The sequence below is a fragment of the Desmodus rotundus genome, chromosome 2 (assembly GCF_022682495.2).
Source record: "Desmodus rotundus isolate HL8 chromosome 2, HLdesRot8A.1, whole genome shotgun sequence".
Classification (NCBI taxonomy): Eukaryota; Metazoa; Chordata; class Mammalia; order Chiroptera; family Phyllostomidae; genus Desmodus; species Desmodus rotundus.
This window is the reverse complement of record NC_071388.1, coordinates 22,258,074-22,280,734: the sequence shown is the minus strand read 5'-3', so window position 1 is coordinate 22,280,734 and position 22,661 is coordinate 22,258,074. Positions and strand designations below refer to the sequence as shown.

Genomic DNA, 22,661 nt, shown 5'->3' with positions numbered 1-22,661 from the left:
TTCTTCCACTGAGTTTCATCTGGATGTTCAGGTCTGAGCTAATGTTGTTTGTTACTGATGCTGTGGAAGGGCTAAACCATCGATATTTCCAACGAATAGAAACATGGAGCAAAAAAGATACAGTCAGAGGTATCTGGGTGGGGTGAGGGCTTAAAGAGACACGAGGTCAGGGGAGTAATGCTCACAAAGTGAGCAAGGGCCTCAGGGCTCAGTCTGGCTAGGGCCAGGCTAACAGAAAAGGCAGAGGTGTCACTCTCCTTCCCCGGGAGCAATTCCCACAATCCGTGGGGAGACAGCCAGAGGAGCAGTCAACCCACACCCTTGGAGCTTGCAGTAATACACTATTTCCTCACAGGAGAGTGTAGGCCATTCAAATACACTTAGAACCATGCTCATTATTATGAGATATTTGACATTTCCACAATTGGTTTTTGTATGCACATACGTTGGGAAATTTGACTTTTTTGTTTTTAGCACATGGAAAGTCTGCTTCCTGGGACTGCCGATAGTTCACTCTTCATGCTATTTAAAATGTCTGGGAACTTGTCTTCAAAGTAAAGGTGCAGCCCTGTTTTCTGTTTGAAGTTGAATATCCACATCTCCAAGCAGAGGGGATGTTCTACATGAATGTGGTCACAACATTTGTCACCTACTTTACTCAATGAAGACATCCAGCTGCCAGCTGTCACATAAAACCCCCTCAATACTGCGATTGTGCATGCCACTAAGCTCTGACCATTCTAATAGCATCGTGTCTCCATGGTTACTAACGCACTTCAAGGCAGGGGGCGGGGGGGAGAAGCAGAGCGATCGGAAATTATAGCTGACAGGACAAACTAAGTGGCATAACCAGCAGGAGCAATGGGTGGGGCGCTCCAAGGTCGGTGATGCCTGTCGAGGACAGGGAGCCTGGGCTTCTTAATGGATAACCATAATCAGGTTGCAGAGCTTCCAGTCCTCAGATCTCTACCCTGTAAGCCCTTTAAATGCTTAAGAGGAAGAGACTCAAGTGCACAACTGCATTATTTATAGTCAATTAATGGGGCTAAGTGCAGGTGTAGGTGGAACAAGTCCCTGTCATGCTTCTGAATCCCTTTGCCTCACACAGGGGTTGGGGCAGCTTCTCGTGGAGCACCTTTTCCTCTTCTCTCTTCCACAGACTCGTCATCGTCCTAGGGCACCTGTCCTGTCACGTCCCACAGGGCCGAAGGATGTGCTTGCCAACCCCACTTCCTCATCTGGGCATTTCTGGTCCAGGCTGGTCATATGTGTGCAGCTTTGTCACACTCTTTGTGGCTGTCGTCCATCCAAGCTGGGCCCCTCACTGCCCCAACGTGGCTCACCTGTTCCCCCTGTTCTGCTCCTCCCCTTTCTATCCTTCAACAGGAGGACTCAGGCCCCCCCCCCCACCTTCTCCCTGAAGCCTTCATGATACCCCTCTGGTCAAAACTGACCTCTCTCTTCCCAACCTTCTCACAGCACATGCTATTGCCTTAGCTCACTGGATTTTACACATCAGTCAGTTTTATCTTTCTCACTAACTGCTTCTGACTCTGTTCTTTGAACTCTCCCCACCTCTTTCTCACTGGGTGACAGTTCCCAGTGAGGCAGGTTGGCTCAATTCCATACCTTTCAGTCACTTTTCTTAAAACACTTTCTGAGAGTCAGCTTTGCTCCTTTTAAAATGTCAACCTCGTATTTAATGCACATCTCTCTTCTCTTCCCATCCTTGACCCTACCCTAGTCAAGACTCAATGGCCCTTGATGGTAGAGCAGACTGGAGCCTTCCACTCTTCAGATACCTCTGGCCCCTCTTCTGTGCTTTTTCTGGAGTTGGTCCAGGACAAGAGAGAGAGAGACATCTCCTTGCTGCTCTGCATGTGGAGAGTTCGGCTCCTCCCCAAGTCTGGGCCTAACTGCTACCCTGCTTGGTTTCCTTGGAGATCAGAAGGAAGGGGTCTTTATGAGATTAGCCTATCAAACCTCAGCTGATGGCTTTTTACCAACCCCTCTGATGTGTATTCCCCTGCACCACCCAGAAATCTGTAGCCTGTAGTCTCATCTTTCTGGCCTCAGTTTCCAGGGCCTGCAGGAACCCAGCTGGGATCCTGCCTTCACACCTCTGTATAGTTCTTCATGCCCTTGCCCCATGTCACGCCAGTCATCTCTCTCCTGACCCTTCCTCCATACACTGGCATTGCCAGTAGCTTGATAACTATGAGGATGGCATCCATCACTAACCCTGACTTTGAAGATGGTGGGTGGTTATGGAAAATTTATGATTCACTCCCTGTTGGCTTTGGGGCGAGAGGAGAAATACCCCATTTCCTTGTAGTGGGTCAGTGAAGGAAGGAAGACCATTGCACTACTCCACAAGGAGAGCTCTCACTCTCTCCCCAGTCAGCCTCTCTATATTAATTTGAGGGAGTGGGTGGTAGAGATGGTGTCAGAGCTGGTTCTGCTGAAATCCCCCCTCTCAGCAAGCCTGTGGGAGGTGGTTGGCCACTGTACTTGGCAGCTATCTGTACAGAACTAGATCATTCCCTGAACGGTAAGGACACACTGCACTAGTTTTCTGTCTAGATTTCAGAATGGTAACATCCCAATCTTCTGCCCCTGCATTCTCTGGTGTGTGACACTCGATAATTGGGTTGGCCACATAGATGGCAGAAAGATTAGGAGCTGCCAGCCTTTTCCTTGCTCCTTCTTTTGTGATAACAGGTCTGCTCTCTTCTCTTTGTCTGACCCCGAGGATGTGGTGAGTTGCAATCCACGGTTTATACCATTCAACTTGAGATATTGTTATAATTCTTCTGAGTGATCTATTTTATATTACTTATACTGTCCTCAAGTCACTTAAACAGATGAATCTTGCCTCCCCAACAAGGTAAAAGCTGGGATCTCCTTAAAGAATAAGTAGTATTTAGTATTTCTTTTGCTCTATGCACATAAAACATCAGGAGTAGATACAGATTTGTTGGCTTGAATGGGGACCACAGAAGCTGGAGACCCCGGGAGTCTTGCTGTGGCGATCCGTGCAGCTGCCCGCTGCCACGGAGCTGGAGAGGGCTGAGACCTCTGGGGCAGAGAGGACCGCAGCTTCATGCTGGGCTGTACGTCTACGTGACACTCAAGATGAATTTCATTCATCAAATACTCAATACAGAATTAAAATCCAGATTCCTAGTGCCAGGGAAATAAGACATCTATATATTGAATGTTTGCCTTTTATTCAAACAAACAAACAATTGATTGTTTGCAACTCAGGATAGTGTCAGAGAAAATCCGGTAAGGCAAGAAAACAAGGAAACTGCTAGCACTCCTGAAGAAATATTTGTTTTCCAGTTTTTAAGTCTGACAGAGGGAAGGTGGATTTTTTTGCTCTTCTTTTTGGAAGGGAAAAAATACAGAAAAATAGGGAATATATCCCTAACTAAAAGGAAAAAATAACAGTAAAAATATAAAAGTTAATGCTAATAAATCCTGAGGATATATGTGTGTTCCAATTTTTACCCTGTATTTCCTAAATTTGAACATTCCAGCAATTGAAAGTGTACCATCCATTTAATAATAGCTGCTCAGAAGAAAGAAATGTTACCACAATAATTCTTGATGTTGATTATAAGATGCTTTCTGACATTAACATGACAGAATTAAAACATTGAAACATTAAGATCAGTGCTTTACTTAATCCTCTTAACAACCTGGAAGACAGACACTGTCATCATCTACCTTTTACTAATGAAAAGTTAGCTCAGCTTCAAAGGCAATGTAAGTGACAGAGCTGAATTCAAGTTCAAGACTAATCACTACATGACAGCTTCAGATTAGGAGCTTCATATGTAGGAGGATGTCATCCTTGTCCTCATAGACAAGTCTACCTGCGATCTGACCATTTCTCACCACTTCCATCCCTATCGCCCCAGCTCCACCTACCTTCGTTTTCATGAGGATGACTGTAGCATCCTAACGATTAGCCTCTTGACTTGCACTTGTACCCCTACAGCCCATTTTTCCACCGAGAGACCTGAGCAATCCTTATAAAGCCTGTGTCAGTTCTTGTCACTCCTCAGCTCAAAATCCTGCAATGGCTCTGTCTCACTTGGAAGTAAATCCAAAGTTCTCACCATGGTCCACGAGGCCCACCCGATCTGGCTCCTGGCTGCCCCTCTCCCTCCCTGGCACATTCCAACCTCACTGAACTCTTAACTGTTCTCAGATGCAGCAAGTGCCCTCCGGGCCTTTGCACTTGCTGTTTCTTCTGTCTGGGTTGATCAACCTTCCCCCGCCCCACTGTCCCCATACTCAAAAGGCTCTCCCTCTCTCACCTTCTCCTCATTCGTGATCAAAAGTTGTCAAAACACATCCCCGTCTACCCTCTTAAATAGTGCCCTCCAGGACGCTGCTTACTTCATAGCAGGTCTCACCTCCTGACATGCTAAATATTTGTTTGTTTCTCTTTCTCTCTGATCTAAAATGGAAGCTTTTTAAAGGCAAAGACTCTATTTTATTCATTTCCTTATTCTTCAAAACCAGAACAGAGCCTGGCATGGAGTGGGAGCTCAGGGAGTGTTTGTTGAAGAAAGCCATCCATCTGAAATCATGTCGGCCTTAATAATGAGGAATCCATGCGCTATATGAGCATGACGCTCTACTAGGAGCTATTTATTCTGTACAATCCCTACTTCGCTCTCAATAATCACAATTAAATATAAAAAAGCAGTAAGGCCAACAGTTTAACAACGGGACATATCTGTCCTCTAATTCCGCTGTATTGTGGGGAGGAGGGGGCACATGTTTTAGTGACACGCGGCCGGTCAAAGGCCTCCATGAGATGGCGTCCCTCTGCCTTATTTGTACACCTGCTCTTCCCTGGCTCTCCTTTCTCCGAGGGGCAATGACAGCATCGGGGCAACTTCAGAGTCCTTGATTTTCTCTTTGTGCTCAGCTCCGCGCTACCAAATGCAGCTTTAATTTTAATAAGATATTTTCTTGTTCTAAACTGGAGACCGTTTAATTGTTCTTTTGAGAAATAAGCATGACAGTAAAAGGAACTTTTTAACCAAATAAATAATTTCTATCTTTCTAAAGGCAAAATTAAAAAATGATGAAAAAATCTTCAAATAAAAAAGTTCCCTATTTCCATAAAATTAACTTCTGTTGCTCTTAAAATGAATCCCTATGGCCTCTGGGTGGCTAGGCCTGGAGACTCACATTTGCAGCATAAAGCGCTTTTTCCCTTCCTCATCCCTCTTACTTTACTAGCTGGGTTCCCATCTTGAAACAATGCCTGGGTTGTCCTTCCTGCCCTTCTTGTCCACCTTCCAAAAGGCACAAGAAGCAGGTAACCATCTCAGGCCACAAACTCAGGTATGCAGGAAATAAGCATGTTAAAAGTTTTCTGCAAAATTAACTTAATTTCCACTCAAGGACCCCCCCCCCCCCCCACCCCCCCCCCGACAAGCTGACCATTAATTTAACTTTCAAACAATGCTGGCTCCCTCCTGGCTCCCTCCCTGCTGCTGTTATTGGGCTAAGGGCCAGGGTCTTATAGTCCCAAGGTATTAGGAACTCCCTCCCATCCCCAGTCATCTGTCCACTGTTACCCCAAATGACCTTTGCCCCAGACCATGTGGTGCTTGGCTCTACTACTTTGAAGCCACTCAGGGAGCTGCATGGATCTTGGGGTGGTGGGTAGACCTCTGGCTGGGTATCTAGTGTCTCCAACACCACAGGCCCATTTCCTCTGAGGTCCTATTATGTTCTTTAGGTGTTGTCAGGGAGCAACGGGGCTGAATCTGGGAAGTGCCTTTTCTCTCAAACCTGACCCTCTTCAGTGGATTTAGAATTTTGGAAACAAAAGCCACATTTTCTGCAAATAAGAAAGCATCGGCTACTCTCTTGAATGAAAAAGAAAGTGGAGAGATGCAGTGAGAAGCCATAGATGCCAACACATATCTCTAAGTAGCTTCGCCGCACCTGCCCCTTACAAACAAACCAGGAGACCACTTCTTTGTTCATGAGTCTGGAAGAAAATGTTGCGATTCAGTGTGGGCAGGAGTGGGTGGGCCTGGACTTGGGCCCCTGCTACCTCTGCTCGTGGGGAATTCAGACCCTCAGTAGTCTGCTGCAGCCATTGAGAAAAGGCCAGGGAGACTGGACGTGCCATAGGGAGGAGACTCAACAAGCTCCATCTGCACATTACCTTCTGTACAAAACTCAAGTCACTGAAGGAGCCTTGGAGTTGTAATATCATTATTTTAATTGATCAATATGAACCTGTGAATCTTATTTATTATTATAAATAATTAGCCCCCAAAATATCATTTGCATACAGGTATTCTCTTTTCATGACTAATCTGTTTACCATATATAGTAATATAGGAATATATTTTTACGTATAATTTTATAAACCTCCTTGCTTTCATTGTCCCATTTTTTATAAAAGAGCAAACGATGACTCAGGAATCACCATCTCACGCAGACCCTCATTTTTAGCAGAAAACCAACAAACACAACAACTGGAGCAGTCCCTAACCGATCCCCCACCCCGCCCCCCAGGCCCCTGCACACGGTGTGTGGCCATCACCCGGCTTTTCAAGGACGTGGCATGCCTTAGCGTCTGAATGAGACGGCTGTTACAAGCATCCCAATCCCTGTCTTTACCCTGTCGTGTTAGCTTTCTTTTTTCCTGTTGTAATCCATACAATTTGGGGAACCACCTTACATTCTTTTCTGGTACAAAGCTGAGTGTAAGTAGATATGACAGAAACCATGGGAGACCTCAAAGTTAGGTCAGGCTCCCGCCTCCAAAAGAAAGAAGACACATCATGAGTGTGGACAAGACAAATCTGATAGAGACTGAAGCCTGTACTGGAAGCCAAGAGAGTTGTATTGTAATAAATGTTTACGGTAGTCTTTGAAACTTGTGAAAACTGGACCTTCATACACCCATACATCCACCCAACAAACTTTCATTGATTACCTACGACATGCCAGGCACGGTGTTAGTACTGGGGATGATTAAAATATGAATATTCTGAAGCCAAAAAGGAAGTAACAAAAGACCTATTGCAATGACCATACTATATGCTGGTAGAGCCTCATTTATTCTTGTCCCTTGTTGTTGATGTTAATGGCAGTTATGATGGATAACAATTGGTCCTTTACATACATTATCTCATGCAATCTTCCAAACGAGGCCATAAAAGACTACTAGGTTCATCTCACAGATACTGGGGCACAGAGAAGTTATTGTCCAGTGAAGACAAAGCCCAGTAAACCAATGCTATAGGACCCTTAGTTACTAGGCAGTGCTCCCCCCACCTCACCCCCGACACACACCTTGCTGGACCAGATACGTATAAGAAATACTTGCCAAAAAAACCCACCTTCAAAATATCTGCTGCCTCCTTAAGCTATTTATAAATTTACTTATTAACACCTGAAGATGCACTTACTCCCCACCTTGATGCAGATTTCTAATAGCTTGAGCTGCCAAAAATAAACATAATGGTTCCTGAACTTCGCATTAGCCTGTGGATTCTGGGATCAGCTCTGAGCTCCTGAGCACACATCCTTTGTCCCATCCTGCTGCTCCAGTCCTGTCTCTGCCATATGCTGGTCACTATCAGAAAAACTAAGCAAGAAGCTGTCTGAACTTAAAATTAAAACCAAGAGCTGGATATTTTGGATTGTACAATATGTCATTAGGTTCTGTTTCGTGTCTCATTTGCTGTAACTGAAAATAGGCATAACTCCGCTTGCTACCCCCTTTCAGTGTTTTTTCAAGCATAAAAATAATATTAATTAAGCTCTTTCTGTCCCTCGGTTTAACTGTTTACATAGGCAATCAACATACAGTAAGATTTTCAGTGGAAAAGTATGTTATTCACACATTCTGATAATAAGCATTTGTCTTGTCAAACATTGCCCCCGGGGTATTTCCATCTCAAAATAAGTATAGACCAGGCAAATCTCCTTGGAGGAGTAAACAAGAAAAGCAATAAACTAACATTTTATGAATGTTTCTATTCCTAAAAGTAACCATTGTTAAAGTAAGTTCAAATACCTTGATCAAGAGCATTGACACATGATAGTATTGCCTTCCTGCTAAGAAATGAAATTGAAGCACACTTCTATTCGCTTCATTAGTGGCCATCAACAACCTGTAATCAGGCAGAGTTTATTAGCAGAATAAACATACAGACTTCAATTTGTTTATTTTCCTGTTCTTCTGTCAACATTAACCAATGTTGTCATTGCTGAATTTGCATTAGGCCTACGGAAAGTATCTTCTTTGAGTTAGAATACAGACCCTGTTGATGAGAATTTGGTAGGTGCCCTGACTGGTGTGGCTCAGGGGGTTGGGCATTGTCCCAGAAAATGAAAAGTTAATGATTGATTCCCAGTCAGGGCACGTGCCTGGGTTGTGGGTTTGGTCCCAGGCAGGAGTGTCTATGAGAGACGGCTCATCAATGTTTCTCTCTCACATGGATGTTTCCCTCCATCCCTTCCTCTCTCTCTAAAAGTAAATAAAGTTAAAAAAAAATAATTTGGTAGACAGCAACCAGCTCTTCCCCTTCCTGCCCTCAATGTACCCTGAGAGGGGCTTAGTGGCTTTTGTCGGCTCTAAGCGCACTGAGCTGCCTACATAAAGATGATGACACTGAGTGGAAAATGCACGTGGAGCTGACTAGCCCTGGGAGGGATTGTACAACACCTTCCCACTTCTGGTTTAGAATTACTTCCCCTGCCCATTGCATTCTAGCCCATGTGCTGCACCCCAGCTCCACAGTTGAGGGGGTAGCCCAGTCCACAGTTAGCACCATCTCAAAGGCGTCATTTCCTCAATTCCCTCACCCAAGTGTTGCATTCCCTACAGCCCCCAGGAAACACTATCTGGCCATGAGAGAATGAATTACAGGCCAATGCTGAGCTTTAATTGTGGACTCTGCTGATTTCTGAATTCCCAGTGAATCTTTTTTCTTACTTTGATCTGCAGCCACTAACCTTTCACCCCAAGTTTGATGCAATCTGGTACTTATTGCTTGCATGCCAAGAGAGGGTGTAGATTTAAATGATTTGGAATCAAGAATATGTAATCTTCAAAGCCCAATATTCTAAGCAGTGGCAGAGGTGCTGTGGGTCTTTGGAGGGAGATGGAAAAACTGAGCAACAACCGACTTCCTCTATTGGTAGGTGGGGCAAAGCTCAACAGAGGAAAACTGCATGGGATTTAAAACATTTGGAATTTTTGTCAGAATATGTACCAATTTTATGAATAAGAATAAAAGTGTTTTGTGATTAAAATAAAATGACTGGCCAACCTAATGGCTTCAAGAGAACGATATTTAATAAGGGGCTGAGAAAGAGAACTTTACATCTCAGCAATAGTGCCATGACAACTGCTACGAGGCGGGGCAGTAGGGATTTTACGGAGGTGAAAATTCTGTCATCGGGTGTGCAGAGAGCCGCACAGATGCGTCCCATGAGGATGAAAAGTGTGCCGCTGTGGCTGCGGCTCCCACCAGCCCAGGTGCTGGGAAGGAGGGTGACTCCATATCCCACTGCCTCTAGGTCTGAAATTTAGAGGTAGGTATTACTTGTTGAGGCACAGGAATTTTAATTATAGCTGATCTTTATGGCTATCTGTATGGATATTCTATTAATGTCCACTTCCAAATCTTCTCCTTTGTCCTTTGGCCTTGAAAGAAAAAAAAAAAAAAAGGAAAGAGGGACATTTCTAGTAGTTGCTGCATCCAGGAATCTAAGGAGCAGAGCAGATTCGGGCAGTATGTAACTGCCATCCTAGTAGTTGCCAAGGCCAAATTAAGCTGTTTAAACTTTTCATGCTGGGACTATACACTGTAAAAAGGGATTTTTATTCTGATTCAAAACCTAAACTATAGCCTTATACACTGAAATCCTGAGTACCCTGCATTTTTTTAATCCTTACCCAAGGATATGTTTATTGACTTCTAGAGCAGGAGGAAGGGGGCAGGGGGAGGGGGGAGAGAGAGACATCAATTGGTTGCTTCCCGTAGGTGCCCTGGCTGAGGCTATAGGCGCCTGCAGCCTAGGTTTGTGCCCTGATTGGAGATGGAAACCAGCCACCCTTTGGTGTGCAGGCCGATGCTCCAAGTGCGTGAGTCACCCAGCCAGGGCTCGACTGCCCAGCATTTTCAATGCCCCCATTATTCCTTCAGCTGTCTTGCCTCACCTGAATAAGTCTTAGAGAAAGTGATGAGGATGTAATGTTTGATTCTTTGGGGTTCCTTTAGCTCTCTCCTCTCTTGTCACATATTTGCATGTGTGTGGTAAGCTGTATAATGGCCCTGAAAGATGTTCATGTCCTAATTTGTGAAACTTGGGAATGATATCACCTTACATAGTAAATGGGACTTTACAAGTGTCATTAAGTTAAAGATATTGAGATAGGGAGATTATTCTTACAAGGGGAAGACAAGGGGATCAAAGTGAAAAAAAGAGGTAAAGACAAAATCAGAAGTTGAAGAGGTGGAGGAAAGAGCCATGAGCTAAGAAATGCAAGTGGCCTTTAGAAGCAGGAAAAGGGGGAGAAATGAATTCCTACCCTGCAGCTGCAGAAGGAACACAGGCCTGCTGACACCCTGATTTGAGACTTCGGACTTCCTGAACTGTGAGGATAAATTTGTGTTGTTTTAAGATGCTAATTCCATGGTAGTTTGTTGCAGCAGCATAGAAAACTAAGGATACTTGCTGTATTCCCTTTCACGTTACTTGTTTGGAAATAGGACCATAGAAGGTCTTGCTGAAGCCTCAGGACACATCTGGTCAAACCTGGAGTCCTCGGGCAGGTAGTCATTTGCTTCTCTGGTTAAGGAATGATCCTGTGCTTTTAGAGACTAAGAGATCCAAGCCTCCTGATTTCCAGAAGATTGCTCTTGGAGAAATTATATTTGAGTGAAATTGGAAACCTGAACCTTCTTCCTTGGAAACAAAAGATAAGCCATCTGACTCCCATTGAGTGGGAAGTCAGACCATGAATTTCCCAACACCCACTTTCGTTTGGGTCCCTTTACCGTTCTTTTTTTTTTTTTTTCTCTTCATTAAAACTGAACATATATGTTTTCCATCAAGATGAAAATGCTCTGGAATTGAACTAAGATTTCTTCCGACACTTTCAGCCTTTTCAGTAAACGTAAAGACTCTGTAATGAAGAAGTGCTTGTGCAGGTAGAGATGGGAAATGGAATAGGAGTGAGTCAAAAGCCTATTTTCATCAAACGTCTCAGAGGAATTCATCGCTGGTTCTTGAGCTGAGAGAGAAGTAGCACTCATTAAAGCCACATTATTTACACAATTGATTTTTATAACAAGCTTGCTGCTCTGGTCTCAGGACAAAGACACTAGCTACAACAAAACCCAGTGACATAAAAACCAAGTTTAAAGTGGAAATGCATTTCAAAGAAGTTGGAAAGAGGGTGTTTTATTAGCATATGTTCCTCAGGGTGGGGGGTGGGGTGGGGTGGGGGGGAGCCTGCTTTTCTTATATAAGAGCTCTTTTAAACCAAATGGGCCTTCCAGCAGATACCAACTCATCCTGAAGAACATTGTGCTTGGAATTTCCTGCAGCTGAGTCCAGGGTGCTCTCCTGGAAGGTGCTCATCACCAATACAGAGGACTTTTCTTGTGAGTACTACTAGCCATGTACGCTTGCCTTCATATTTAAACCTGCTAGACAAAAACAAACGGAACAAAACAAAACAAACAAAAAAACCTCCTCTCTAAAAGTAGAGCAAAGTCAAATGAATTGTATTACAAGTTTTTAGTTTTTATGTGGATACTCCACTACCACTGAAACCTATACATCAAATTTGACCTCATAATTCTCCAACCCAGAGACTTCAGTTGTTACCATCACAACCTTTAGAGCTGATGATCTTGTAAGAGTTACTGTGTTATCCCCAGTCATGCTCCATGATTCTAATAAATAGGTTAGAATTATTTTAAAAGTCTCACAGCACTTTTTTTAGAGTTTGTCTCACAATAGTAAAAAGCTCTTTTCTCCTACTACAGTAGGCATGACCATGGCATGCAAACAAGGGGAGGGAGTGTGTTTCTGACATTAGGACAACCCGCTGTTCTGTACGGAAAAGTCTAGTGCTTTACTTGGAATCGCATCCCGCTCTGGAGGACTTAAAGGATGAGACTCATGCTTACAGATGGGAATCAGAAAATGAAATCTAGGAGGAAAGGATGGGAACCATTCTGGAAATTAGGAGGATTTTCAAGTACCGGCAGCCTTATGATGCAGGAAATCATAGCAGGCTTGTTTTCTGTTTCAATCGAGGACAGACCAAGAAACTTCCAATACAGCTTGGAACAAGCTGAGTCAATTGCAAGAAGGATTCTGTCCTAGTGAAGTGTTTTTTCACTCTTGGATGGTTAAACAGCAGAACAGTCAGTCCAGGTGAACAGGTGCCGAAACCAGAATGGACGGAGTCTCCTCCCTGGTGTCCCAGGGGCTTGGGATCTTCAGCGTGCCACCAAGGGCCACCCTTGCCTCCTTGCTGTGCTCTTGCTTTCTTGCCCCCCAATCTCCTATTTTCACTTTCTAAACTGACTTGACTGTGAGGGGCCAGACTCTAGAGGAGAATTCTAAAAACCCTCACTTTATTGCTTCCTCTGAGGATTTCAGAGCTTAATGAATGATTCTAATTCTTAGAAAGAAGAGCCAATTTTTTTTTTCTTGTCTGCTGTGAAAGGAGATTACACAGTATTTCTTCAGGGGCCTTTACAAGTACTTGCTGCACAGTGCAAATTGGAAAAACAGAGCAGATTTCTCATGAGGGCTGGACCAGATGGCCTGTGCGAGCTCTCTGAGTCCTCCCTAGCTGCCGAGTCCAAGGGGAAAAAAAAATCACTGCTGGGCTTCTGTTTTGGTTTCCAATCTGAGTAACTGAAAACCAGCCTACAAGGAGGATTTTTAAATGTATTCAATTCTGAGTTTCAGCAGCAAGATTGCAAAGTAATCTCTAAAAGCATGAAGGAGAGTAAAGTAGGGTCAGCACTGAATGCCAAAATAAGCATTTCATATCCAAGATTGGCACGTTGCACTGTCCAATGACCTGTATCCATGGTTTTGTAGGTCTCTTTCTGAGAAACCAGTTCTTTACACATTGTGATGCTAAGCACACTGTCATCTGGCAGTTAATTTATGGCCAGCTTCAGAACATGTATAAGTAGAAAGTTATCGTGAGGACACTTGGGGGCCCGTTAAACTCCGCAGGAGGTAAAGAAAGCTGGTCTGTCTCGCTCAGTGCACAGCATGCCTTTGCGTCTTCTAGACATAAAAGCTTCAACTGCGAACTGTGCATATGTATAGACGGGAAGTGTCCCTTCCAGATGCCTTTAAAGAACTGCACTTCTTTCCCATGTTCAAAAATGGGGCATAGCCAAGGAACTGCAGTGGAGAAACTACAGGAGTGCAAGGCGTCTTGCTCACGGCATCAGGAGACCTGAGTTTGGCCCTGACCTTTCCGCCAGCTCCCTGAGTAACTCTAACCAAGGCACAGGCCGCTTTCTATAAAATAACATGACCGCTCTAGATGGTACCTAACGTTCCCTCACTGCTAACGTCCACTGCTAACTCCTTCATGACCAGTGATCACATAGGATTGATCCTTCTCAGTACTGAAATGGAAACTTGAAAGACTTTTGCCTTAAATTCCTCAGTCTCTATCACTCCATTTCCTAATTCTGAAAAGAGTGGAAAACTGGGGACAGTGATGTTTTTTAAGCCTACAACATGATTAATTTGCAACATTGAACAATTTTTGATGCCTGATAACTACCAGAATGGCTTTTAAATTCTTGTAGGAAAAGTATGAATCAATGCTTATGTATTCAGTTCTTCTCACAAAAGGAGTTTTGGATGATATTGAAAGAAATCAAGAGTCCTGTATTTTAATCAGGTTCACTGGACACAAACCTCATACTATTCATGAATTAATATATTCATAATAGACAATGAATTCATTAAAATGAATTTGAAAAATCAGCTATATTTACTCATCTGATTTTCCTTTTGAATCTAATGTTATTTTTTCTCCCCTCCAAACATTTCTCAAATCACCACAAGTTGAAGTGTTTGCAGACATTTTTATGAAAGGATACCTCTAAAATGAGCGCACTTCCACAGGGGGTCACCGAGTGGATTTGGGGTGAAGGACTCCGTTGGAAGCAACCCAATTAAATGTTGCAGCTAGACGATGAGCTGCTTCTGGAAGCACTTGGGGTGGCTCCCTTCGCTCGCACCTGTACACTCACACACACATATGCAGCCGTAGAGCTGGAGCGGCATGCGCCTGACGACTTCTAGGAGGCTCCCTTCCTCCTACCATTTCCTCACCATCCCATGGATGCCAGACTTCTGACTGGTGCTTTGCAGAGGTGGGATAAACTCCAGGAGGTTGAATCAGCAAGTAATTTTCAGAACAGTCCCTCCCCACTCTCAGCATTTTGCTTTGAGGAAGAGAGGAAGGCCCACACCCATGATGAGAGTTAGCGGAAATGACAATGGTATTCTTTACCAAAAACAGAAAAAAATGGCATTTTAAATAACCACGCTGCTGTCTTCTCTGGACTAAAGTCAACTTTTTCTATTTGCAACACAGCCACAGAGCTGGCTCTTCTCCTCTTCCTCCACTTCAGCCCACCTGTTTCCTCCCACTTTTCCCTATACGGAGGCACACACACACACACACACACACATGCCTTTTATGTAATCGGCTGACAAGACTGATCTCAGTTCAATTGCTTTGATTCAAAATCTGCCCACCGCTCGTGGGAGGGAAAGAACCGTGGATGAGACGTGTGCTTTAAGAGGCTGGGAAAGGAATGGCATGGAAAAGGCATCTGGTCTGTGTCTTTTCTATGTAGTCTTGCTTCTCTGTAGGAAAATAGAGCATGCTGTGGAATCCAACAGGAACTGTCTTACTTCAAACTTAAATCTTTTAGATTTTTCTTTTTGGAATAACTGCCGGTTGAAACCTCTCTTAACAGAACTTTGTAACCAGACACCCTGATCAAAAATCAGTAATGGTTCCACCACGGCTGATGTTTTCCTTGTGACTAAATTGCTTAGCCTGACCTCCAAGGTACCATAATCTGACCCCTCTTCTCTTCCACATGGTGGTCTCTCGCCACTTCCCTGCACGAGCCCTCTGCCCCATTCCATTGCTTCCCATCACTCCATGCACAGTGTTTTGGACATGCAGTTGCCCCTGCGGAAGTCTGCTGTCCTCCTCCCCTCTGCTCATCTGGGTAGTTTTCCTTCCTCAATGCCAGACTCCACTCACCATTCTCATGAAACCTCTCCCTGACTCTGACAGCCCTTGGTGAATGGGGTCTGCCAACACTACAGCAAGATTTATTCTTTGCATCACTTAACATATCAGTCTTCTGTGTAGAAAACTACTCAGACTAAACTATAAATACTCAACAGAAGACTCTCACTCTCTGTGTCTCCAGCACTTAACAGAGTGTCCCACGTGGGTAGTCATGTTCCAAGTATTTATTAAGTAGCTATTACATGCTAGGTGCCAGGTTAGACTCTGGGTTACAGGGATAAATAAAACTGCTGTTCACAAACTAATGGGAAGACACAAATGCAAATATATAATAGCAGTACTATGCTATCAGTCATTTCCATACCAGAAATAAGAACAGAGTCAGTGAGGGCATTAAAGAATAAATATTTAATGCTACCTGGGAGGGAACCAAGGAAGGTTTCACAGAGAAGATTATGCTGGAGTTGGTCTTGAGGGATGCATAGAACTTTACCTGACTTATCAAGAGGGGTAGGAGAATTTCAGGGCAGAAGGACCAGCATGAAAAATGATACAGAGACATAAGAAAACAAGAAGGTTCAGGGCACTGTGAGCAGTCCTTTCATAAGTAGGCACTTCTGATAAAGGTAAGATGAGAAAACAAAACATAGCGATGGGAAGGCTTGATGAAAGTCAGACCGTGAGGGACCTCAGGTGCCATGTCAGGTCATTAAAATTTGATCTCCTGAGCTACTGAGTGGCAGGAAAAGGATTTGGAAATAATGTTATAATCTGACGGTCTCTAATGCATCCTAAAAGTACTGGTGCTGACAACTTGATTTTCCTTCAGTGGATGAGTGGTTAAAAAATACTGTGGAAACTCCACACCATAGAATACTACTTAGAAATAAAAAGAAATGAATTATTAATACTCACAGCAATGTGGATGGGTCTCAAGAGAGTTATGCTAAGTGAGAAAAAAATCCCAAAATATTTTAAAAACTGTATCATTCCATTTATATAATGTTTTTGAAACAACAAAATTATAGAGACAAATCTCAGATTAGTGGCTATAATGGAATCATTTGTGGTGATGGAAGAATTCTGTTTCTTTGTGGTGGTGTTAGTTACACCAAGTTCTGCATTTGATGAAACTGCATAGACAAACAAACTTATGCACACGTGAACACATGCTAACTGGTAAAATATGAACACAGCCTGTTGACTGTGTCACTGTCAGTTTACTAGTTTCGATGCTGTACTATAGTTCTGCAAGCTGTGACCACTAGATGAAACTGGATTAAGAGTAAATGGAAATTCCCCGTGCGTGCAAGTGTGTGTGAATCCCTGTGAATATGTAATTATTTCAAAAAAATTTTTAATGATGCCAAAAATTGGTAATGTGATTAACCTAGAAACCTGGAAAAAGAGAAGTTTTTAATGGAATTCAGATTGTTACTCAGGCAATAATTTCTTCTGGGAAAGAATCCTCTTATTAAGAATTTCAAAGAATGTTTTAGGTAACTACACAGCACAAGGTTATATTGACATGAATGTATATGTTACAGATAAAATTTTTCTCAATGAAAGTGGGTTCATCAATACTCACATGCTCTAGAGCAAAAGCAACAACTATAGAATTACAGGTAGCTCATCAGTACAAGCGTGCTCAATTTGGAATAACGAAAGTGCCGAAACCACATCAAACACTACTAGCTGGATCATTCTAAAGTTTTAAAAGAACAAAACACAGACACCCAAACAAGCAGAAACAACCAAACCCACCTGACTTAACTTATGTTCTGAGTGATTTGGCTCTCGTAGGATGAAAGGTTCATGCGTGTGTCTACATCTATCATGTATGGTTGCAGATTGTACATCAAACTCTAACGCAGTGTGATGAAGTCTGAGACTAAAAACACACAAAGTTAACATAAACACTCATGCATTAGTAAAGCACAAGCATAAACACTGTAAGTAATGCAATAATTCTGTTATTAGCACACAGGAGGGTCCCCAGGACAAATGTTAGGTGGAATCTTGTTCTTTGGGCTGACAGTATCATTTGAGTAGCAAATTGCCCTCGTGGAATTTTTTCCATCTTTAGCCTTTAGACAGTAGCTAATTTTATGCAATATTCTTGCACAAGGGTAGTGTGGGTTTAATAGTGACTTTGAGTATTTTATTCTTGCAGAATTCAGATGGTTCACACAAGTGTATGTATTTCTAAAATCCCAAGTTCATGAGTCCTTGATTAATGAGTAGTAATCACAGATTTTGATATGAGTTGGGCTTTAAAAATCATAAGGCATTAAATGATAGGAGGCACTCTACTCATCCGTCGGGGTTACAAGCAAGCCCTCAAAGGCCAGGCAGTACCGTGCAGCAGTGCTGAAACACGGAGAAGGCCTTGGGGCGGCAAAAACAGGTGGCAGATGTGGGCACAAGTAGCCATGCCCCCAAGATGCCACCATAACCCTGAAACTGCAGCAGAGATGACAACCTCAAAATGGATAAACCAAGTTGGCCCAGACACGACTACCACCCCCAAAATACAGCCTTCGTAGGAATATCTTACAATAGACAATTATGTGTTTGTTTTCTCATCATGGCCTGTTTTCCCCATGTTCATGTAAGCCCCAAACCTTGCCTGTTGCTATACCTTTGGGTACCCAGTTCTAGTGAGGCTCCCGGGACAGAGTAGGTGCTCAGTAAATATCTGTTGACTACACGAATACCGCTTTACTGCTCTTTGACAGTTTCTGAGTGGTAGACACTTCTCAAATTTTGATGAAATCCATGAACCCTCTCCTTGAAAAATGCACAAAACTGTAACAGTTTTGATCCTCTATAGGGTTTATGGATCCTACATTAATCTATGTCTATAGAAATCATTTTCAAGGATAAGAATGTCATTATAAATACAATTAGTCAATGACTTTCAATTCTAGTTCCTTCAGACATTCTCCTGATTACTTCCCCAAGCTTCCCCCACTCTGTGGAGTATTTTTTTTGTTTTTTTACTATTATCATTAATCAATAGTCTACACATGCACATTATATTTTAGTGACATCGATGTCAAAGAAAAAGATAGCTCGGCTGATAGAACTATTTCTATCATTTTTGATAAAGTAGACGGTTAGTTTCTCTCTCCTCCCACCTCTTTCTGACACTAAGAAAATCTTTGTGTACATTTGGCGTAATCTCGTAATTTCTTTCCCAAAGGTCACTCTGAGTGGAATTTGAAAAAGAGAGGGGTTAAGTCACACTCTCTCTCACACAAAACCATCTGCCTGTCATAGAAAGGTCCAGAATAACAGGGGAAGTGGAGACCGGGTATCTGGTCCAGTCACCATAAACAACAAATAGCATATTAAATTCCAAGTACACCGAAGACCGCACATGGCTCACTTTGTCAGAGAAGAGCTGGCCTTAGTTACCAGTAATGAAAGAGCCCCATGTGAATCTTACTAGCACGCTGGGCTTTTGGGAAAGAGACAATTATCATCCCATCTGAGCTGAACTTAAGTATTACGAGAAAACCCTTAATGAAAATCTGCCTCCGAAAGCCTTCATAAGGCCAAACTCTTCCAGTACAATGATCCCCAAGCAGCCATGAAACTCTGCCACAAGAAATGAAGGGGGTTACTTTTTATTTCTTCTGGTTTACAAAAAAAAGTTCATGATGCTGCTAAAGTGCTGGAGGCCACAATTCAAATCACCTCTCTAATTTGCCTCAACCCTGAGGGTCCCATTTCAAGGGGGCCCTTAGGAGAAAAACAGCGAGCAGCTCCTCTTCATCTCAGCAGTGGAGCTGGATGCAGAGCAGCAGAGCGGTGCCGTGTCCACGGGGCAGGGGTTGGGTGTGTGCCACAGAAGCAGCAATAGAAGATGCCAGTGCACTGGACAATGCAGTCCCAGTTAGTGAACTGTCAGTGTGGGGCCCCACTCTCCAACAGGGGAATAGCAGGAAAGCCGAGATCCACTGCTGACAGTCAGGGAGCTGCCTGGAGTCAGGCTCCCTGCACTGCACTGAGGTTGGGCAAAGGGCTTTAGTGATGGTTTTTAGTGCCCCTGCCCCCAGCCCCACTCACAGCTTGCTTTCTTAACGGCTCAGAAATATATCGAAACAACAGAGCTTGAAGTTCCTGCAATAAGAAGCTTTCCTATAACTCTGGAAAGAAACTTTTTCAGGGACAAGTTTTATAGAAATTGGTTTAAGTGCTTATTTCAAAAATCCCACATAAATATAATCTTAGATGTGCATTATTTTAATTGCATTCAGTTCCTTCTATCCTAAAACCTGGTTCCTAAGAAAAAGGCTGGACAGTTAAATGTAAATCATTGATGAAATTATATCTGCAAATTAGGATAAGCAAACTCTTTGCAAGATGCATCATTAGCTTTCCCCCCCTACGTCTGCAAACTCTTTTAGAGATTAGAAGCACAGTAGTTTTTTTAAAAATAAAGTCAGAAAAACTCAGTACAACGCAGATCTAATGAGGAAGCAGGAGTCACATAACTGAATACTGCAATTTTCTATGTATCAAATTTAAGTCATTCCCCATTTAAGAGAGCATCAACTATTACCAAGAAGACTTTCAACTATGAAAAACAGGAAGAAGGACCTTAAAATTTTATGAGAAAACTATAGTATTACAACAACTGACCTTTTTCTCCGTACTTCACAACAAAGTCTACGTTTTATTTCCAGCAGCAATTTAGATTAAAATATGTCAGTGTTCAATCCAAATTGCCATTATAAGGTGTTTCTCCCTCCAACAAAACTTCCTCAAAAGCTTGCACACTATTTGTTATCTGGGTCTTTCAATAGATAAATAAGAATGCAGTGCTAGCTGGGAAACTATTTTTAATAGTATAACCACAGACACTACAATCTGTACCATAAAATAGGACAACCACATGCTGTTGGAAAGCTGCCCTGATCTCAATACCAGTTTCCAGCAGTTGCGTTTTTCTCTGCAGACTGGAATGCATACAGCTCCTAAGGTGTTCCTAACACTTTAGAATATACACAAAGGGCCGCATTAAAAAAAAAAAAAATCCTATCCACACACATCCCAACACGACCATGCTCCTAAGAAGCTAATTCAGAGATCCCTGATAATTCTAAATTCAGCGACCCACCAATGCATAAGTCACTTTGCAAACCTGAGGAACTGTGCCTACCGCTCCTGTACCGACCACGGAAACCCCAGGCAGAGGGAATCTCACGTCCATACCTATATTTCATGCCAGTCTGCTTTGCGGTGGACTCTTTGAGAGAAATGTGGTGCTGAGGGGTGAACGTCCCCAGGCTGCGCGCGATGATAGCGACCGTGCGGAATTTGGCCCGGGCTGCGTTCACCACATTGGGGGCGTTGGAGCTCTGCTTGCTCAGAAGTCGGTCCTCACCATTCCGACTCTTCAGATTGTGCTCTGTGCAGGCTATGGAGACTTGCATTGCTTCCCCGGGCAGCGCACGGTCCCTCTCAGAACCCCAGAGCACAGGCAGTCACGAGAGGTTGAGTAGTTGGGTGGGTTTCTGCTCGTCTTTTAACCCCTCCTTGTCCCACCCCCCTTCCTGGGGATGCCGTCGGAGGAGTCCTCGTGGCCGACTTCAGATCCCGGGAAGCGGCAGCAGCGGATGCAGTGCAGGACGGAGCCCCGGGCACCCACAGAAGTCAATAGCCAGCCCTGAAGTTGTCACAGCAGCTGGAGCGCGGATCCGGCTCGCCAGTCTTCTCGGGCAGTAATCTCGGCTGATTAAACAGCCAAATCCATGCAGTCAGGAGGCTGCTGCAGACGCCTAGAGCTGAGCATTCGTGCTGTCTTCACGCAGCCCGGCCGGAAGCCTGTCCGCTGCCGTGTCTGAATGCGGGCTCGCCTCTGGGCGATGGCTCAAATCCACGCAGGCATACCGCAAGATGCGCCGCCAGCACCCTCTGGACCACAGGCAGGATGCTCAGCTGGCACGCTGAGCATCCCGAGAAGCAGTTAATCGGAACCTGGTCCCTGGGGGCCGGTGGTCTCCATCCACTCTGGCTGTCAGCTCCCTCCCTGCAGTACTCGGGGATGTCTTGGGGGCTCCTCAAGACCCCTTCCCACTCATTTTCAGGCAAAAGCTTGGGGCACGGAGCCCACGGGAGCCCTGGCTTTGCAGTTACGGAGGAGCAGGCAGTTAGTTCCCTTAAAGAGCTCCCTGCCTTTGTGTGCAAAGGGAAGGCAAGGATCACTTTCACAGACTCTGAGGGCAGCTCATAAAAGGGGGCCTCTGCCCAGATTCAAACCAAATCCTGCTGCAGCACAACAGTTGGAACTGGGGGAAGGCAGAGTGGAGGTGCTTCTGCCGCGGAACACGCCAGTGAATTTAATACAGAAATACTCTGTGACTGGCTGACTTGCGAAAACACAGCCTAAAATCCCTATTATTAGCCTTGCCAGGGTTCATTTCCCCTTTGCACAACATTTCTTAAGTAGATAAGTTTGACGTTTCCTGAAAAGCCACAGACTTCTTGGAGTCAAGCCATCTAACTTGCTGCAAAATCTCTTCTGGCTCCCAGAGCACACCAAGGGTGGGGGAGGAGGAGACAGCACTCTGGCACCACCCAAAAGGGGCCTGCATGCACTAGGGAAACAGCTGGTCCACATCACCCCAAGAAAGGTCCCCGCCAGGTGTCTGGAAGTGTGTACACTGCCCACTGCTCATCTATGGCCTGCTGGCGAGGACTAGCACTACCCCCAGATCACAGGTGAGCAGCAAGGTGGGAGTCAGGAGCATTGCCTGGTGCAGTGTCAGGTGCAGAGCACCTGCTTCATAAATGAATCAGACTAAACACCAACTGGCCAGTAGAAATTTCTCTCTCCATTTTAAATGCATGGAGGTCAGACTCCTTGTATGGATGTATTTCCAATAAAGTTGTGGCTTCTGCTATATTTGCTTTCTGAATGTGGTTCCCAGCAGACACTGCTGTCAAGCACAAAGGAACTGGGTACAAATCAATATTTGTGAGCACCATCTCTGCACTAGACAATCGAGAGAAATATGGAGAGAAAAAATGAAACACTGTCCTCAAGGACTGGCAATCTGGGTGGAAAGAACAAAGCATTCAGTCATAAGGGGGCTAATTAACAATGTCAGACGCACATTAGTTTTTGAATGAGTTGTACATACAATAAACACACTGGAGTTTAGCAGGGGAATAGAAAGCTGGAGAAGGTTCCTCATTTATTAATTCCCCACACTTCTACTGAGACCCTATTAGGTACCGACTTTGCTGTTGCTGGGGTACAAAGATGACGTAGAGGCTGCACCTCAAGGAGCTCATGGATGCCCAGGCAGCTCTT

General features: G+C 44.0%; 1 protein-coding gene across 5 annotated transcripts in view; it reads right to left on the bottom strand.

The window, feature by feature from the left end:
- KCNAB1 (potassium voltage-gated channel subfamily A regulatory beta subunit 1) overlaps positions 1-22,661 on the bottom strand; it is a 364,487-nt gene that overhangs the window by 193,777 nt on the left and 148,049 nt on the right. Inside the window, exon 1 of one of the 5 annotated variants that reach the window (XM_024562976.3) lies at positions 20,558-21,685. The exons of the other annotated variants lie outside the window; for them this stretch is intronic. Within the exon in view, the coding sequence (XP_024418744.1) occupies positions 20,558-20,778 (221 nt within the window). The 5' untranslated portion in view covers positions 20,779-21,685. Of the gene's footprint in view, positions 1-20,557; positions 21,686-22,661 lie in introns of those variants that run through there. 5 annotated transcript variants of the gene reach the window in all.